We start from the raw sequence: 18,018 nt of genomic DNA on the forward strand, positions 1-18,018 counted from the left end.
TACAACTTGATTGGAGTCCACCTGTGGTAAATTCAGTTGATGGGACATGATTTGGTAAGGCAAACACCTGTCTATATAAGGTCCCACAGATAACAGTGCATGTCAGAGCACAAACCAAGCCATAAAGTCCAAGGAATTGTCTGTAGACCTCCAAGACTGGATTGTATAGAGCACAGTGGCCTCCATCATCAATAAATGGAAGTTTGGAAGCACCAGGACTCTTCCTAGAGCTGGCCGCCCGGCCAAACTGAGTGATCAGCGGAGAAGGGCCTTAGTCAGGGAGGTGACCAAGAACCCAATGGTTGAGAGCTCCAGCATTTCTCTGTGGAGAGAGGAGAAACTTCCAGAAGAACAACCATCTCTGCAGCACTCCACCAATCAGGCCTGTACGGTAGTGGCCAGACCGAAGCCACTCATCAGTAAAAGGCACATGACAGCCTTCCTGGAGTTTGCCAAAAGACACATGAAGGAGTCTTAAACCATGAGAAACAAAGTTCTCTGGTCTGTTGAAACAAAGATTGAACTCTTTGGCCTAAATGGAAAGCGTCATGTCTGGAGGAAACCAGGCACCGCTCATCACCTGGCCAATACCATCCCTAGAGTGAAGCATGGTGGTGGAAGCATCATGCTGTGGGGATGTTTTTCAGTGGCAAGAACTGGGAGACTAGTCAGGATCGAGGGAAAGATGAATGCAACAATGTACAGAGACATCCTTGATGAAAACCTGCTCTAGAGCACTCTGGACCTCAGACTGGGGTGAAGGTTCATCTTCCAACAGGACAACGACCCCAAGCACACAGCCATGATAACAAAGGAGTGGCTACGGGACAGCTCTGGGAATGTCCTTGAGTGGCCCAGCCAGAGCCCAGACTTGAACCCAACTGAACATCTCTAGAGAGATATGACAATGGCTGTGCACCAATGCTCCCCATCCAACCTGATGGAGCTTGAGAGGTCCTCAAAGAAGAATGGGAGAAACTGCCCAAAAATAGGTGTGCCAAGCTTGTAGCATCATAGTCAAAAAGACTTGAGGCTGTAATTGATGGTAAAGGTGCTTCAACAAAATATTGAGCAAAGGCTGTGAAAACTTCTGTACATGTAATTTTTTTTTGTTTTTTACTTTTAATAAAATTTGGAAAAAGTGATGCAATGTGATTACTTTCCGGATGCACTGTAAGATGTAATTGATGAAAAAAAGGTAAGATCAGGACAAAAAATTGCATAAATTTTGTTGCAATTGCATAAATTGAGAGGAAAGCCATCTTCTTATTCTCTATCAAAGTCTTAATGCAAGTTATTCTGCCATCTGAATCTCATAAGTGATTGTCTCATAGCCAGATTCTTCCATAAAAGAATACAAAAGAAATTCTCATCATTCACCACTAGCACAATGACCATTAAAACTAGCCCCTAACTAAGCCAGTCTGCCTAGCAAAATATTTCATTTAAACATTTCATTGCTATAAACAGCAAGTCAGAGATTAACCGATAATTTACTTTTAAAAAAGCGTATGACTACCAATACTATTTGGCACTCACCGATACCGGTCTTTATATAAAGTTGTAATTGTCAAGTACAGTGAAGTGGGGTTGGTGAGTTGAGGGTAGCATATTTCATATTTTAAAGATCTTGGTGGGCCTGAGTAGCTCAGTTAGTAAAGACGCTGCCTATCACCCCTGGAGTTCGTGAGTACGAATCCCAGGTTATGCTGAGTAACTCCAGCCAGGTCTCCCAAGCAACCAAATTGGCCCGGTTTCTAGGGCGGTTGGAGTCACATACTGAGTGCACCTTTAGTGCAATATGTAACAATTTTCATGTAATATTTGTTTTGTTTTTTTATGCCAATGTGTGAACGGCTTGTAAGGCAACTTAAATTAGCCCTTCCCAGACTTCCTAGGTTGCCTATTAAAGCCTGTAGACTGATTTTCATGCAAAGGGAGCAGGTCGCTTTTGCTAGGAAAATCAAAAGGTGACGTTTATGCGCACTCCCGAGAGCTTTGCCACAGACAGCAGCTTCTCTTCCGCTATTCAACAGCAACAACAAACTGCAACACAAACTGCATTGAATCCAGCAAACTTCCCACTCCCAGCACAACACCGACTCCTACACAAACACAGAGTAATCCAAAAAACAACACAAAAAACATTTAACTACTGAATCCCCATCTGGCTAAGCAGAAATGTGATCGTGGGTGAGCGAAAACTAAAGTGAACATTTACAGGGCATTTGAGTCCTGGAGGGACCTTGGGGATCAAAACAGACCCTGAATTGGCATTCTTCTTATTGAACAGGTAAGCTTACATAACTGCAAAACATGTGAAATATAGTGCCATAAGGATTGATCTGTGGAAATGTAGCTAAACTACAATAACACATTAAATGAATGCTAGACAGTGTTCAAGATAATGTAAAGACCCATTCATTAGTGTAACGTAACTTGGTTATACAGAAAATATATACATTCTATTATTATAAAACAACAGCGCATCGATATATCAAAATTACAGTTGTGATGGAATCGCATTAATACTGAATTTTGTCAACATATTTCTAAATGTACAGTCTATTTTATAAACTGTTACTGTCATCATCCACCAAATTTAGCTAACAGATATTGATAAAGCTGGTTAGCTAGCCAACACTGACATACGCTATCGTATAAATGCAGTCAATGTATCATGCAAAGAAAAGTGATTACTTCAAACTACAGTCTCGCAGAGTAAGACCGATATCCACACTTAGTTTTAGCCCTGTTGCAACACTGGAGTCAAATATAATATACAGTCTCAATGTTTGTTATAAAACAATCATAACTGTAATTTTAATTATGTTACCTCATCTGTCATCATGATGCCGGTGAATCACATTCAGTCTCTTTGTATGTTACATCACTGTTTTGGATGATGCTCACTTGCTCACATCCGTATGGAGTTCTCGACCCCGTTTCCACCTGTATTTGGTGTAGACCACCGATGATCGGATCACCATCTTAATATCAGGAGGAATTGGGACATTAATGTTGAACAAGGCCAAACTTCACAACAGGTGATTTTAGCAAATGACTCTTCTTAGTTGTTGTTTTTATTGGACTAAATGCCATCTTTGGGATTATCTGAAATTTTAACTACTTAATTGACGCATTGTAACTGAAGAAGTCTTTCTCTCTGTGATTACTTTGGGAAAGACATTTTCATTTGAGAATCTACATGACTTACTGTGCTGAATCTCCTCCCACTTGAAGAGCACTTTTATGGTTTCTCTCCAGTATGGATTCGCTCATGTGTTTTCAGATGTTCTAACCGAGTGAAACTCTTTTCACAGTGTGAACACTTGTATGGTTTCTCTCCAGTATGAATTCTCTCGTGTTTTTTCAGGCTTTGTGGCACAGTGAAACTCTTTCCACAGTGTGAACACTTGTAAGGTTTCTCTCCAGTATGAATTCTCTCATGTGTTTTCAGGTTTTGTGGCACAGTGAAGCTCTTTCCACAGTGTGAACACTTGTAAGGTTTCTCTCCAGTATGGATTCGCTCATGTGTTTTCAGGTAATCTGACCTAGTGAAGCTCTTTTCACAGTGTGAGCACTTGTAAGGTTTCTCTCCAGTATGAATTCTCTCGTGTTTTTTCAGGCTTTGTGGCACAGTGAAACTCTTTCCACAGTGTGAACACTTGTAAGGTTTCTCTCCAGTATGAATTCTCTCGTGTGTTTTCAGGCTTTGTGGCACAGTGAAACTCTTTCCACAGTGTGAACACTTGTAAGGTTTCTCTCCAGTATGAATTCTCTCGTGTGTTTTCAGGTATTCTGACTGAGTGAAACTCTTTCCACAGTGTGAGCACTTGTGAGGTTTCTCTCCAGTATGAATTCTCTCATGTGATCTCAAGCTGTTTGACAGAGTGAAACTCTTTCCACAGTGTGAGCACTTGTATGGTTTCTCTCCAGTATGAATTCTCTCGTGTTTTTTCAGGTTTTGTGACTGAATGAAACTCTTTTCACAGTGTGAACACTTGTATGGTTTCTCTCCCGTATGAATTCTCTCGTGTGTTTTCAGGCTTACTGACTGAGTGAAACTCTTTTCACAGTGTGAACACTTGTATGGTTTCTCTCCCGTATGAATTCTCTCGTGTCTTTTCAGGTCTTGTGACTGAGTGAAACTCTTTTCACAGTGTGCGCACTTGTGAACTTTCTCTCCAGTATGGATTCGCTCATGTGTTTTCAGATGTTCTAACCAAGTGAAACTCTTTTCACAGTGTGAGCACTTGTAAGGTTTCTCTCCAGTATGAATTCTCTCGTGTTTTTTCAGGCTTTGTGGCACAGTGAAACTCTTTCCACAGTGTGAGCACTTGTAAGGTTTCTCTCCAGTATGGATTCTCTCGTGTGTTTTCAGGTTTTGTGGCACAGTGAAACTCTTTCCACAGTGTGAACACTTGTAAGGTTTCTCTCCAGTGTGGATTCTCTCGTGTGTTTTCAGGCTTTCTGACCTAGTGAAGCTCTTTTCACAGTGTGAACACTTGTATGGTTTCTCTCCAGTATGAATTCTCTCATGTGTTTTCAGGCTTTGTGGCACAGTGAAACTCTTTCCACAGTGTGAACAGTTGTAAGGTTTCTCTCCAGTGTGGATTCGCTCATGTGTTTTCAGGTAATCTGACTGAGTGAAACTCTTTTCACAGTGTGAACACTTGTAAGGTTTTTCTCCAGTATGAATTCTTTGGTGCTTGTTCAAGATGCTGGTTGTTGTAAAGGTCTTCCCACAATCAAAGCACATTGGAGCACCAATGCTGTAATGTATTTTCTGGTGCTGTTTAAAATATGACCGGTAAGCAAAACTCTTTCCACAAAAAGAACACTTGTAAGAATTCTTATTTGTGTGAGTTTTAATGTGTGTTTTTAGGTGCGCTGCCACAACAAATGTTTTACCGCACTGATCACATTCAAATGGTCTTTCTCCGGTGTGACGGAGGAGATGAATCTTGAGATCTTGTGCATGTGTAAAACTTTTCCCACACTGATGGCACAAGTAAGGCTTCTCTCCAGTATGAATTCTCATGTGAACATTAAGACCTCTTTTACATGTTAAACTCTTTCCACACTGAGAGCAGGTGAAATAGTGTTTTGATGCTCTTCTTTGAGACTTTGAGAACTTCTTCTTAGTCTTTGAGTCACTCAAAGATTTTTCTCCAGTCATTAAATCATGATGTTTCTGATACTGAAGTTTATTCAGCTCTCGATGTTCCTCTTGCTCTTCCATCAGCTCTATAATGAACACAGTAAATTGACAAAAATATATTGAAGAGGGAGAAAAAAAATCAGATATGCATCAAATAGAGGTCGGCCGATATATCGGTTTTGCAAATTAAAAAATGTTGCATATCCGAGAAAGACTATGCTAGCTGAGGTAAGGGACAATCCATAATTTAATAATTTAAAATTTTATTTTCTTAAAAAGGAACTGAATGCATCAACTAGAAAAGATACGACTTGAGATCTGAAGTTTTTTTTTTTTTACTATAACAGGCATATTATGTGGTAAATCGAGCATGCAAGTGATGAATGTTCCAGTCGGAAAAAATCAGATATGTATCAAATAGAGGTCGGCCGATATATCGGTTTTGCAAATTAAAAAATGTTGCATATCCGAGAAAGACTATGCTAGCTGAGGTAAGGGACAATCCATAATTTAAACTGGTGTGTATAAATTAGTATAGTTTACTGAGCACGTGGATATGCTTGTTTTATCTCAACAAAAACATGACATACAATATAAACATGATAACAATCATATATCACATATAAACTACATTAACTGCATCAGTCTACTTCATTAGCGATTTCTTTTCTTCGCTTTGCATGAGCTTAAATGCTTTCATTCTAATATTTTGGGTTTTCACGCTAATTTTGATTATAATTAGAAGTTGTTTTTTTTTAATGGTGACACAAATTTTGACAAAAAAAAAACATTTTACAACTCTCACATAGTTCATTTAAATTACAGAATATTAGAATATTTGTTTTTAATGAGCTTAAATATTCGAATACCAAATTATTGATGAATGCCCATCCCTACATTGTGATACTCTTTTAGTAGTCAATGGTTGGGGCATTCGCTGACTATCCACGCTCACGCCGTGGTCAGTCTGAGCGGACTGGGTGATGCTGAAATGTACCAATCCAAGAGCTCTATTAAGTCTGGGCCATTCTGGTGCAACCAGCAATACCATTTCCTCATCCTCCCAAATTTTACACAATACCTAAAGTGGATGGGAAGGAATGCATTGCAGGGCCATCCTTAGGGCGGTGCAGCAGCCTGTGGCGATATCTAAACAGATGCCGGTGATACCCAATAACCCCCACCCTATGATTGCTACCAGAGGTGACTTCCAAAGAAGGCAATCACTACCGCGGGGATCAAAGAACGCAATTGCTTACAACGGGATGAGAAACACTCACCAACAGCAACCTGCATCTCACCACTGCACTACACTTTCTTGAAGTGGCTCATTGGTCGCTTCCACCTGAAAGAGACTCTCTCTGGTTCTGCATTGAACAAGAAGTTCTTGCCCCATTTTGCCATTGCAAAGCCTTTCCATTAATCTAACCAAAGAAGTTAAATCACACCCAATTATTTCACATTTGCACTCAGTATGGACAAAAGAGTCCAGAGTGTTTAATTTATATAATTATCTAAATGTTGCCTCGAGCCTATGGCTAAACCCCAAACTAGGCATTAACAAGTCCCCTTTTTGTTGCTCAAGTGTGGATTGCGAGGGGGATTAACACACTCAGTGATCTTTGAGAGTGGTGTGATGAAATCCTTTGAAAATTTGGCTCAATATTTTGGGATCTCAAGATCTCAGATTTTTAGGTATCTTCAGCTATGCCACTTGCTCTGTTCTATTTTTGGGAGTAGTATACACCCCCCTAAAGCAGCAGATACTCAAGGAGAGGGGATTTCTGCTTTTGGAAAAGGCCATGAGGCATCAGTGTATTTACTCCTTATTGATTCAGAGTCTGGGGGATGGAGTCTCGACCACTCTCAGGAGATTATGGGAGGAAAATGTAAACTTGGAATTGGAGGAGGGAGAATGGGCTAGCATTTAAAAATATATATAAAAACGGCATCAAGAGACGGAAGGGGGCACCTTATAAAAATTTAAGATTTTACGTTGGTTCAATTGGACCCCCTCTAATTTGTATAGGCTTGATCTTAATGACACGCCCACCTGCTGGCAATGCCAATTAGAGGACGAGATATAGCCCTTGTCTTTTGGGGGTGTGTTGAAATACAACAGTTTTGGTTAAAGGTGCAGTCTAGTGTGTGATGTGCTGCATTCAGGTACCATTTTGCTCCAGACTCTGTATCTTGGGTAATGGGAAGGTCATTGACATTGAAAGTGGACTCAAAAAGGCTTGGGTCTTAACCAGTGTCATGATCGCCAGGCCGATAATTTTGAGGGGCTGGAGGTTGGCTGTAGCACCTTCTTTTCAGGAGTGGTGCTCTGAGATGGGAACTGTGGCAGCCTTTGAGGAAGGAGCATTTTGAGGAATTGGGAGGTATAAAGTGTTCATGGAGAATTGGGGCAGGTATTTCACATTTGTAGATGTGTGATTATTGTTGTTGTGTTTTTTTATTATTAGTTTATTTTATAGCAAAATTAACAGCACATGCTCTCTCTCCCTCTAACAAACATGCAGCAGGTGCTGAGATTGAGGGAGACACGCAAAGCAAAGCTGGTTAAAATTAAACTGACACGGGTCGACTGGAGGACAATGAATTAAACTGACTACAGAGAGCACATCAATATGAAACCAAGCAAATACAGGGTGTAATGGCGATCTGAGCCGTTTTTCTTTCTTCGCCATTTCTATATGGGTGTAGCACAAAGGATTTGACGCGTGAATCCATAATTCGTCTTGTAAACTTTACTTTTCGTTGTCAGGTTACATTTTAAGAGAACTCAAATACACACACAAAAAAAAGATAATACTTATTCACGTTCCAATAACATGAATTCGATCCTTTTCACGGTCAAAAGACTGTCTAGCACCAACCCTTTCTTCTTCCTTTTTCCTTCTTCAAATTATTACACGTATGTAGCACGTAAAACTAGTCAAATCTCGCGATACCATACAAATAAAACAACATATGCATTTATCAAAAAACATAAATCACTCTTAATATAAGGAAAAATATTACAAATTATTAATGTAATTATGGCTCTAACATTCCGGCCCCTAATTGTCTATGCCGACAGCATAACAATTATCTTGTTCAATATTTGAATGGAGTAATAACAATATTTCCTTTTCTTTTAAACAGTTCTTTTTAGAAAATTCAAATTTTCAATGAAATTTCCATTCACAGTCTTTATGAAGGTCTTATTCTTCTTCTGCTTCTTGCAATAAGCAGAGTTTTGTTATCGGCCTTTCCAACTGACAAGTTTTTGTCTGAACACAAGCACGTCGGACAGTACCAGAAGCATCTGGTGTGGTCCTGAGAATTCTTCCCATAATCCAAGAATTTCTTGGAGCAGAATTGTCCACAATGAGAACAATGTCTCCATGTACCATGTTTCTTTTCAATTTCTGCCACTTCTGTCGTTCTTGAAGTAACGGCAGATATTCCTTTGTCCATCTGAACCAAAAGAGGTCTGCCATGTATTGAATTTGCCTCCATCTTCTACGCGAATAACAATCCTCTTTCACAAAAACTCCTGGTGGCATGGTTGGTTGTTTTTTCATAAGCAACAGATGATTTGGAGTCAGAGGCTCCAGGTCATTTGGGTCATCTGATGCTTTAGTAATCGGTCGATCGTTTATAATGGCTTCAACTTCACACAAGACTGTGTGAAGCCCCTCATCGTCGAACATCTGTTGATTCAATACGGAATTCAAAATCTTTCGAACTGTGCGGATCTGTCTTTCCCACACTCCTCCTTGATGCAATGCTGCTGGGGTATTGGAGATCCACTCGATTCCTTTTTGAACAAGAACTTCAGCTATTGTGGAATTATTTAATTCTTGAATAGCTTCTTTAAGCTCTCTTTCAGCACCAACGAAGTTCGTACCATTGTCCGATCGAATTGTAGACACCTGTCCTCTTCTGCAGATGAAGCGTCGTATGGCGTTTATGCATGATGAGGTATCAAGACTGTTGGCCACCTCAATATGAACTGCTCTTATGTTCAGACATGTAAACAACACTCCATACCTCTTTACAATGGTGCGTCCTCGTTTTACTGAGAAAGGACCAAAATAATCCACTCCTGTATGCGTAAAGGGAGGATTATCTGGCAACACACGATCTCTTGGCAGATCTGCCATTTTCTGTTCGTTGACTTTGGCATTTAATCTTCTGCACACTGTGCATTTAGAAATCAGCTTCCGTATGGCTGTACTGGCAGCAGCAACCCAAAATTTGTTTCGCAGTTTTGCAAGGATTTGATTTATGCCACTATGGCCTGTGTTTTTATGTATATTCTTCAGAATCAAAGTAAGTAAAATTTATTTGTATAGCACTTTTCTCAGATGAAGATCACAAAGTGCTTCACAACAAAAGAAACCATAAGCAGCTCTCATAAGTACATCTCAATCACAAAACAAAATAAAATAAAATATAAGTAAAATAAGCAACACTAAAACACATACACAATAGACCGGCGTCAACCATCCTCCAAACTAATCAAAAGCCTCTTTAAAAAGCAAAGTTTTTAGCTGACTTTTAAATTTTTCCACACAATCCAAGCAGCGTATTGAAGGAGGCAAAACATTCCACAACCTGGGTGCAACAACTTGGAATGAACGGAACAAAGACGTTACATGCTGTTTTTTATCAAGAATTGCTGGATGCTTCGCAGATTCTGGCATTGCGGACGGATTTAAACGACCACCTACTCGTATTATGCCATCTTGCACCAGTGGGTCCAGTTTGTACAGAGGACTACTTCTTTTGACATGGTTACTGCTTTGTAAAGATTTGAATTTGTCAGGGAATGTCTGTCTTTGATTGTAACGAATCAAACTCAGTTCTGCATTTTCCACATCTTCTATTGAAAGTAGTAGAATGTGCTTGTTGTCTGTTTGGATTATTTTCAGTTTGACTTATGGTAGCTTGAATTTCTCGTCTCTTGTTTGATAGATGTTGGAGTATTTCCTTCAGCCTCAACATCCAAGCGATTGCTCTCTTCAATCTGTACCATTCTGAATAATACTCAATCAGTTTATCCAAAGGTTTCGCATTTCCTGTAGCACTGACACAATTTACTACAGCTGATTTTTTCAATTCCACTTCCATTGCACCTGCCTGATCTGGTCGCCAAGGCCATTCACTTTCGGGTTTGCAAACGAATTCTGGTCCTTTGGCCCAATTTTCCTTTTTCATGAAGTTTTCCACTTTGATGCCTCTAGAGGCCATGTCTGCTGGGTTTAGCAAGGTGTTGACATACCTCCACTGTGAGGGCTCAGAAGCTTCTCTGATGAAGGAAACCCTATTGGCAACAAACGTTTTAAAACGTGAGGCTTCATTCTCAATGCATTGCAGCACTGTGAGGCTATCAGTCCAGAACATAGAGTCTTTGAGTTGTAACCAAAGCTCGTATTTTAACATTCTGTCCATTTTCGCTGCAACAACTGCTGCAGTCAACTCCATCCTAGGGATTGTTATCTGCTTCAGAGGCGCAACTCTGGATTTACCCATTACGAATGAACAGTGTTTTTCTCCTTGCTCATTTGTGAGTACTAGATAGGAAACGGTTCCATACCCATTTTCAATTGCATCTGCGAAATGATGTAATTGAGCAGACTTAGTAGTTCCAAAATTGTCTGGCTTGAAGCATCTGCTTACACTGAAGTTTGACAATTGTTGTATGTCCTTTTGCCACATGAACCATTTTTGAGCTTGATTTTCCGGCATGTTCTGATCCCAGCCTAATTTGTCTTTGCACAGTTGTCTCAAAATGAGTTTCGCTGGAAGAATACAGGGTGCTACAAGACCAAGAGGATCGTAAATAGAATTCACTACTGAAAGCATTCCTCTTCTCGTAGCAGGTTTCTCCTGTATGTTGATGGAGAATCTGAATGTATCTGATTCTGTGCACCACCGTACTCCAAGAGCTCTTTCAATTGGTAGATTGCTTTTGTTGAAATCTAAGTCCCCTACCTCTTTAGATCTTTCCTTTTCTGGAAATGATAACAGAACTTCTCGGCTATTGCTCGCCCATTAGTCAAATTGAATCCACCTTTAGAGCACGTAGATATCAGACTTTGTGATAGTTTGATTGCTGCCTCCTCAGAGGCGACAGATTTTAAGCAATCGTCCATGTAAAAGTTTTGCTGAATAGTATTGGCAGCTTCAGCTGTTTCCTCTGTCTTTCCATCCATTGCAGCCTTTCGCAAAGCGAAGCATGCACAACTGGGAGATGAGGTTGCCCCAAACAGGTGTACTGTCATCCTGTATTCCTCTGTAGGCTTACCTAGATCTCCTTCAGGCCACCACAAAAATCGCAAAAGATCTGAATCACAATCTGGGACTCTAACTTGGTAAAACATTGATTCAATATCTGCCATGATAGCGGTTGGCTCTTGTCTGAATCGATTTAGCACACCAATTAGAGTATTGGTCAGGTCAGGTCCCTGCAAGAGTTGATTATTTAGAGAGAAGCCCTGGTAGGTCGCAGTGCAGTCAAAAACAACTCTGATTTTGTTCTTTTTCGGGTGATATATCCCATGGTGTGGAATATACTACACTCTGTCCTTGCGTTCCAGTTGTTCTAAAGGCACTTTTTTAGCATAGCCTTTGTCAATTATGTCTGACATGAACACTTCATAGTCTTTGTGAAACTCAGAGTTCCTGCTGAGCTTACTTTTGAGACTGATGGCTCTTTGTTCTGCTATGCATCTGTTGTTGGGCAGCTTATCAGGATCGTTCTTAAAGGGTAATCCAATACAGTAATGTCCATCTTTATACTGTATCGACTGCTCAACGCACTGCATGAATTTTAGGTCTTCTTGGGACATCTCAGCTTTGTCACTGTAATTACGTTCAGGGAAGTCTGCATTGAACTGCACTACCAACAGCGTTTCAATGTCCACCACTGCAATCCTGTTCACTGTGAAACTTGGAGTTCTGACCTGATCCGATTCGGTGCTCACTTCTGTTCGTAAAGGCCCATTCACTATCCATCCTAATGCCGTCCTAAGAGCATAAGGTCCATTTCCTTCACTGTTTATTATTTGCCATGGTTCTATTGCCTTGTGCACATTAGCGCCAATCAGTAGACCAATCAAATGCATTGAGATGAGGAAGGGTAACTTGTCTCAAATAAGGCCATCTTTCCAGGTCCTGTTGTTGAGGGATATTTTCCTGTTTTACCGGAATCTCTTTTTGAGTGAACATTTTCGGAAGTTCTATGTAGTCTTCACTCTCTAAACCACTTATTTCCAGGTCTGACAGAATGTGACTATGAACAGGTTTTTCTTGTCCCATAGTACGAAGAAGAATCTCCGTCTTTCTGCCTCTCAAGTTTAACTCTCTCATCAAAGACTCGGTGCAAAACGTTGCAGAACTTCCTTGATCAATGAAAGCATATGTTTTTACTATTTTGTCACTTTTCTTTGACTTGATCTTGACTGGAACTATAGCAAGAATGCATTCACTGTTTCCGGCCCCAGTGTACCCACAAGTTTCATGGTCTATGGAAGTTGTTCTCCTGCTAGTTTTGTTCTCATCACAACTGCTGGATGTGGGGCTGTACTCTTTTGTAATGTGCAAAACACTTGGGTGCATCTTGGAACATTCTTGACAAATAAGCCTTTTCTTGCAGTCTTTGCTTAAGTGTCCTTGTGTGAGACATCCAAAGCATAGTCCTTTTGTTTTCAAAAACTCAATTTTATCTTTGTGTGCTTGCTCCTTAAACTTGAAACAGGAATTCAAGGCATGATTCTTTTGACAGAATATGCATGTGTCATGAACGGTCTTGTCAAATTGAGGTTTTGTCTCTTTCTTAGTCTCACTTTCTTTTTTCTGATCAGTACAGACACTTGTAACAAAACTACTTCCCTTAGTAGTAATCTTTTTGTTGTTAAAATCAGAGGCTCTGCTTTTCTTCCCAGCATCAACACTTATCTCCTGAATGTCTCCAAACAACGGGTCATTTTTTACTTTGGCTTGACGGTCGATATATTGCACTAAGTCTGAAAACCTAGCTCTTCTGCCCATCCTTTCATGAATATCATATGCCACGTTTCTCCAGTTCTCTCTCATTTTGTATGGACGTTTGGAGATGATAACCCTCAGGTTTGTAGGGTTGTCCATTTCAACCATGTAATCTACATCTTGCATAGTATTGTGGCATCCAATCAAGAAAAGAGCATATGCATTTAGCATCTTTCCGTCTTCTGTTTTGATCTGAGGCCATTTTAGTGCTTTCTCAATGTACGCTGAAGCAATTTTGAGCTCATCACCGTAATGATGTTGCAATAATCTTCTTGCTTCTTTATATCCATTTTCTGCACTCATGTGTCCACAACTCCTTACCAGGTCTTGTGGTTCACCAATGGTATATTGCTCCAAATAGAACAGCTTGTCCTTGGCATTCTCAGTTTTACTGTCTATGCTATTGTCAAAGGCTCACACAAACGATCTAAAATTAAGAGGATCACCATGGAAGATTGGGACATCTCTTTGCGGTAGTTGAGACAGATTTTGTTGCTTTACTAGCATTTGTGTGATCTCATTTTGTCTTCGCATTATTTGAAATAAATTGTCTTCTGAGCTTTCAGATTTTTGACAATTTTGACTGGCATTATGAAGTCGAGTTTGTTCAGCAACAGGCTTTTGTTTTCTTCTGGTTGCAGCTTGAACATCAGAACTTTCACCGTCAGACGTCCTTTCATCCAATGCATGCTCTGGTTGAACATATTTTTGCACTGATTCACCAGAATTTTCATGTTCATCATAAACCTTCAGTTTTGCATTAGAAACAGCAATTGCGGTCTGCAATTCTAATAGCTCCAGTTTAGCTTTCAAGTTGATCTCTTCTACCTGTAGAGCTTGTTTCTTTTTTAAAGCAGCAGCTTTGTCAGCCTCTTCTTTAACTCGTAAAATAGAACTTGAACTGGTGGCTGATGATGTGGCACAACTATGTCCAGCTGACGAACCTGCTCTACTCTTTTTCCTTACTGCTGACGCAACTTCAGAGACACTGTCACCTGGTTCAATGTCATCATTTTTTGCAGCATTTTCATTCTTGACATGTTCTATCCACTGTTCAGTAGCAATAACATAATCCCTGATTTTTGATGATTTTGGCTCAAACCAGATATGCTGATCATCCTTCTTTTCATCATCCAGCAAAAGCTCTTGAATGCTTTCATTTAACTCAATGAACTCCTGATACAATTTGGTGAGTGTTGTAAGAACTTCTTGTTCTATTCTTTCTACATTGGCATAATTTTCTTTTAATTTGTCGATTTCTTTCATTTGAATGGTAATTTGAGCCATTTTTGACTTTCTCAAATTAACGAGTCTGTTCAAACGCTCCTCCTGCGCTTTAGGCGTGTACTTGCTCACCCTCTTGTGGCCATCTTCATCTGAGTCATCCATAATTCAACAGCAAGTCAAAATCAATGGATTGAAAAAAGTAACAGCAAAATTACCTTTAAAATTGTATTAAGAGTCCCGTTTCAACTTGAAAAAACAAGTTTAAATGTCTCTATACATCCAAATAGTACAGACCGGGAAATCAACGCGTCTCCTGGTTTACTTTCATTTTCGTCCGTCGCAATAATCTCGAGCTCGCAGTTTGTTCCGCTCATACATACATACATAATCTTGAAAAACCTTTTCGGTCCATTGCAGCATCAATCCTGGCAAACCGATTTCCACTTCACGCAATTCCAATGTGAAGAAGTCTTTTGACTAAAATGTAATGGCGATCTGAGCCGTTTTTCTTTCTTAACCATTTCTATAAGGGTGTAGCACAAAGGATTTGACGCGTGAATCCATAATTCGTCTTGTAAACTTTACTTTTCGTTGTCAGGTTACATTTTAAGAGAACTCAAATACACACACACAAAAAAAGATAATACTTATTCACGTTCCAATAACATGAATTCGATCCTTTTCACGGTCAAAAGACTGTCTAGCACCAACCCTTTCTTCTTCCTTTTCTTCTTCTTCAAATTATTACACGTATGTAGCACGTAAAACTAGTCAAATCTAGCGATACCATACAAATAACACAACATATGCATTTATCAAAAAACATAATCACTCTTAATATAAGGAAAAATATTACAAATTATTAATGTAGTTATGGCTCTAACACAGGGCATTTAAGGCGATTTAGAAATCCCAGTCTGAAAAGTCCCTTTGGGAGGCAAGGACGTGTTGTCACCATAAACAAGCAGATATTACAGCTTTTCCTACTTGCATTACAACTTGTGGACAGTTTAACCGCTTCCTTTGGTGATTGTTGTGCTGCACTGATAGCCTGAACACTGGGGCAGGTGAATGCTCTGACATTGTGATCCACGTATATCTCCTCCCTCATAATGAAATTATCCATAACAAGCTAATTAAACATTAAATATGATTGTAAACAGAGTCGGAAATGCAACTGTCGCATCCGCAGGTCGGAGATGGTGAAATGGGTGCGTTTTCGCCTTTCAGTCATTGACGCTCTATGAGAGGTTGGGCATACTGAGATGGCTGCTCAAACACTTCCGGTGGCTTCACCTCCTGCTGGCAGTTTAACGTTGCATCACCGATCCAGTTCGATTGATATATCAGTGGTCACACCTAGCAATGACGTGGACCAATGGCAGTAAGAAATTGTTTAGTAGACGGTAGGAAGTTTGCCCAGGCGAGATGTTACAAACCATCAAGTGAACTAAAAACACCTTCATATTGCCCAGATTTTGATCTAAATGATGTCACACATGTTTGTTCTTCAATTTCATAGGAAGTGTGCAGGGGACTTAATGCACAAAAGACAAGTGAACACTTCTAAAACAACAATAAAACAATGAGGAACTTTTTCATGCTGACATGACAGTTGATTGTCTTCAAAATGTAAAAACACAAAATGAGGAAACATACCTGAATGAATAAAATTATCTTCATCTCGCTGTTGTTCCGCTGTGGTGGTTTCTCCTCTAATCTTCATCAGGTTTCTGCAGTCCAGCAGCTTCACTGAACACATCTTCACTGGTGTCTGCATCATCTGCTGTTCTCCAGCGTTACAGACAGAAGTCAGAGACTCTGTGGAGGTTTGATCACCCTGATTACTGTCACACACACTCTCCTGAGCATCAGTAGAACAGAGTAAAGTGAGCTGTGAGTCCTGTGTGTCTCTGGATCTCTGTTCAGAGAGTTTGTCCAGCAGCTGCTGTGGTGTGGACTGATCTCTGCCGCTCCACACTGAATCCTGACATTCTGTGGAGGTCCCATCAGTCACACACACTGAAGATTGACAGGAAACCTTTTCCAGCTCCTGACAAACACAACACAATCACATCTGTACCGTTCATCATCACAGAGTCACAGTCATATCACATCATTTGAAACTTACTTACAATCTCAACTTTAACTTCGCTCAAAACAGGTGCAGGATGAATACAGTTCTCTCTCCATCAGTTTTGTCTCCAGTGACGCCACCTCTTTCTTCAGCTGAGAGATTTCTGTGATGAAATCATCAATATCCAGCATGGACAGATCAGTTCCTACTGATTTACAGCAGATCACATCCACCTGCTCTCTCATGATGAACATCTGAACACAAAAACATCCTCATTATAATGGACTGACATTCATCAAACTCTAAAACATTATTATAATTACTCACACAAGAACAGATCTGTTAAACAAAATCTATTTCTGAGATAAAACAAAATAAACGTGTGCTTGTGTAAGATTTAATTTCCCTGACAGCAGGAATAATCTGTTATAACAGGATATAAACTGTATTATCATCTGTTAGAAATAAAAGTCTTCTACAACACAGAAGTGCCTTTTCTCTCTGTCTTAATATGAAACAGATGTTTGATAATGCATACACAGCATTTCTCTCTTGGACAGAGCTGAGCTATAGACATAACATTTCTTACATCATCTACAGTGAACTCGTTTATAAACAGTCGCTGTATTTAAAGAGCTCATATATCAGAAATTAAACATGATATTCTCAGATTTCTGAATATTTTAAAGCGTCCTTCAGAAAACAAAGCTTCATGTGGAGATAATAATCTTCTTTTACTGTCATTAAAACGCCCAAAAGAGAAAAACAGCATATCAACATAGTTCTTGATGTGCACGCCACATAAATACATAAAATGATGTAAAAACACATTAAACAACACGTACCTGCGCGCTCAAACTGTCTGCAGCTCTTGTTTCATCTCGTGTTTTATGCTGGTCGGAAAAACAACTCGCGGTGCGTTTCTGCCATCTACTGGACTGGAGTGAATCACACGCGATGATTTAGCCCGAAAAACTCCAACATCGTTTTCACTATTTTTGCCTCGTCAAAACCATTGAAAAAAATATATCTGTAATGCAATTTTGACTAGTAATAATTCACACTGGAGATCATTAAGAAGGCGGATTAATTATAATTATAGGAGTAAATGTGACTGATGTTCACACATTAAAATGCCATGAGGATGTTTTGTAAACTTAATTATTTTTAAGGCTATTATTGTCTTTTGATATAACTTTATAAAAATCATCCTCAGCAGTCAAAAAAGACAGATATGCCTAAACTTCTTTATCATTTGTGAACTCTTAAGAAACATAAATGAAGATTAACTGCTGAAGTCACACCAATACCACACTGGCCATGTTTACATTCAACCAAATAAACCATTTACAATCGAAACCATCATTTCTAAAGCATTTCTTCTTTGTCACAGTGACAGTCGAGCGTAGACAGATTCAGAAAGTAAATGTCAGAATATGTTTTACAAGACATGATGCAAAGGGAGCCGAAACGTCCTCCTCAAAACTTGATTTTGGGTTTCATTAAA

At 39.6% G+C, this 18,018-nt stretch overlaps 2 protein-coding genes across 3 annotated transcripts in view; both read right to left on the reverse strand.

Annotated features, from left to right (window-relative positions):
- Positions 1 to 18,018, reverse strand: part of LOC127624962 (zinc finger protein 883-like) — a 159,709-nt gene that overhangs the window by 63,494 nt on the left and 78,197 nt on the right. The window contains exon 1 of one of the 2 annotated variants that reach the window (XM_052099943.1): positions 2,837 to 2,977. The exons of the other annotated variant lie outside the window; for it this stretch is intronic. Within the exon in view, the coding sequence (XP_051955903.1) occupies positions 2,837 to 2,851 (15 nt within the window). The 5' untranslated portion in view covers positions 2,852 to 2,977. Of the gene's footprint in view, positions 1 to 2,836; positions 2,978 to 18,018 lie in introns of those variants that run through there. 2 annotated transcript variants of the gene reach the window in all.
- Positions 2,912 to 18,018, reverse strand: part of LOC127624945 (zinc finger protein 665-like) — a 105,587-nt gene continuing 90,480 nt past the window's right edge. Inside the window, exons 3-5 of the mRNA XM_052099878.1 lie at positions 16,094 to 16,487; positions 3,218 to 5,250; positions 2,912 to 2,990 (exon numbers count right to left, since the gene is read on the reverse strand). Coding sequence (XP_051955838.1) covers positions 3,251 to 5,250; positions 16,094 to 16,487 — 2,394 coding nt within the window. The 3' untranslated portion in view covers positions 2,912 to 2,990; positions 3,218 to 3,250. The remainder of the gene's footprint in view (positions 2,991 to 3,217; positions 5,251 to 16,093; positions 16,488 to 18,018) is intronic.

Source organism: Xyrauchen texanus, chromosome 31 (assembly GCF_025860055.1).
Source record: "Xyrauchen texanus isolate HMW12.3.18 chromosome 31, RBS_HiC_50CHRs, whole genome shotgun sequence".
NCBI lineage: Eukaryota > Metazoa > Chordata > Actinopteri > Cypriniformes > Catostomidae > Xyrauchen > Xyrauchen texanus.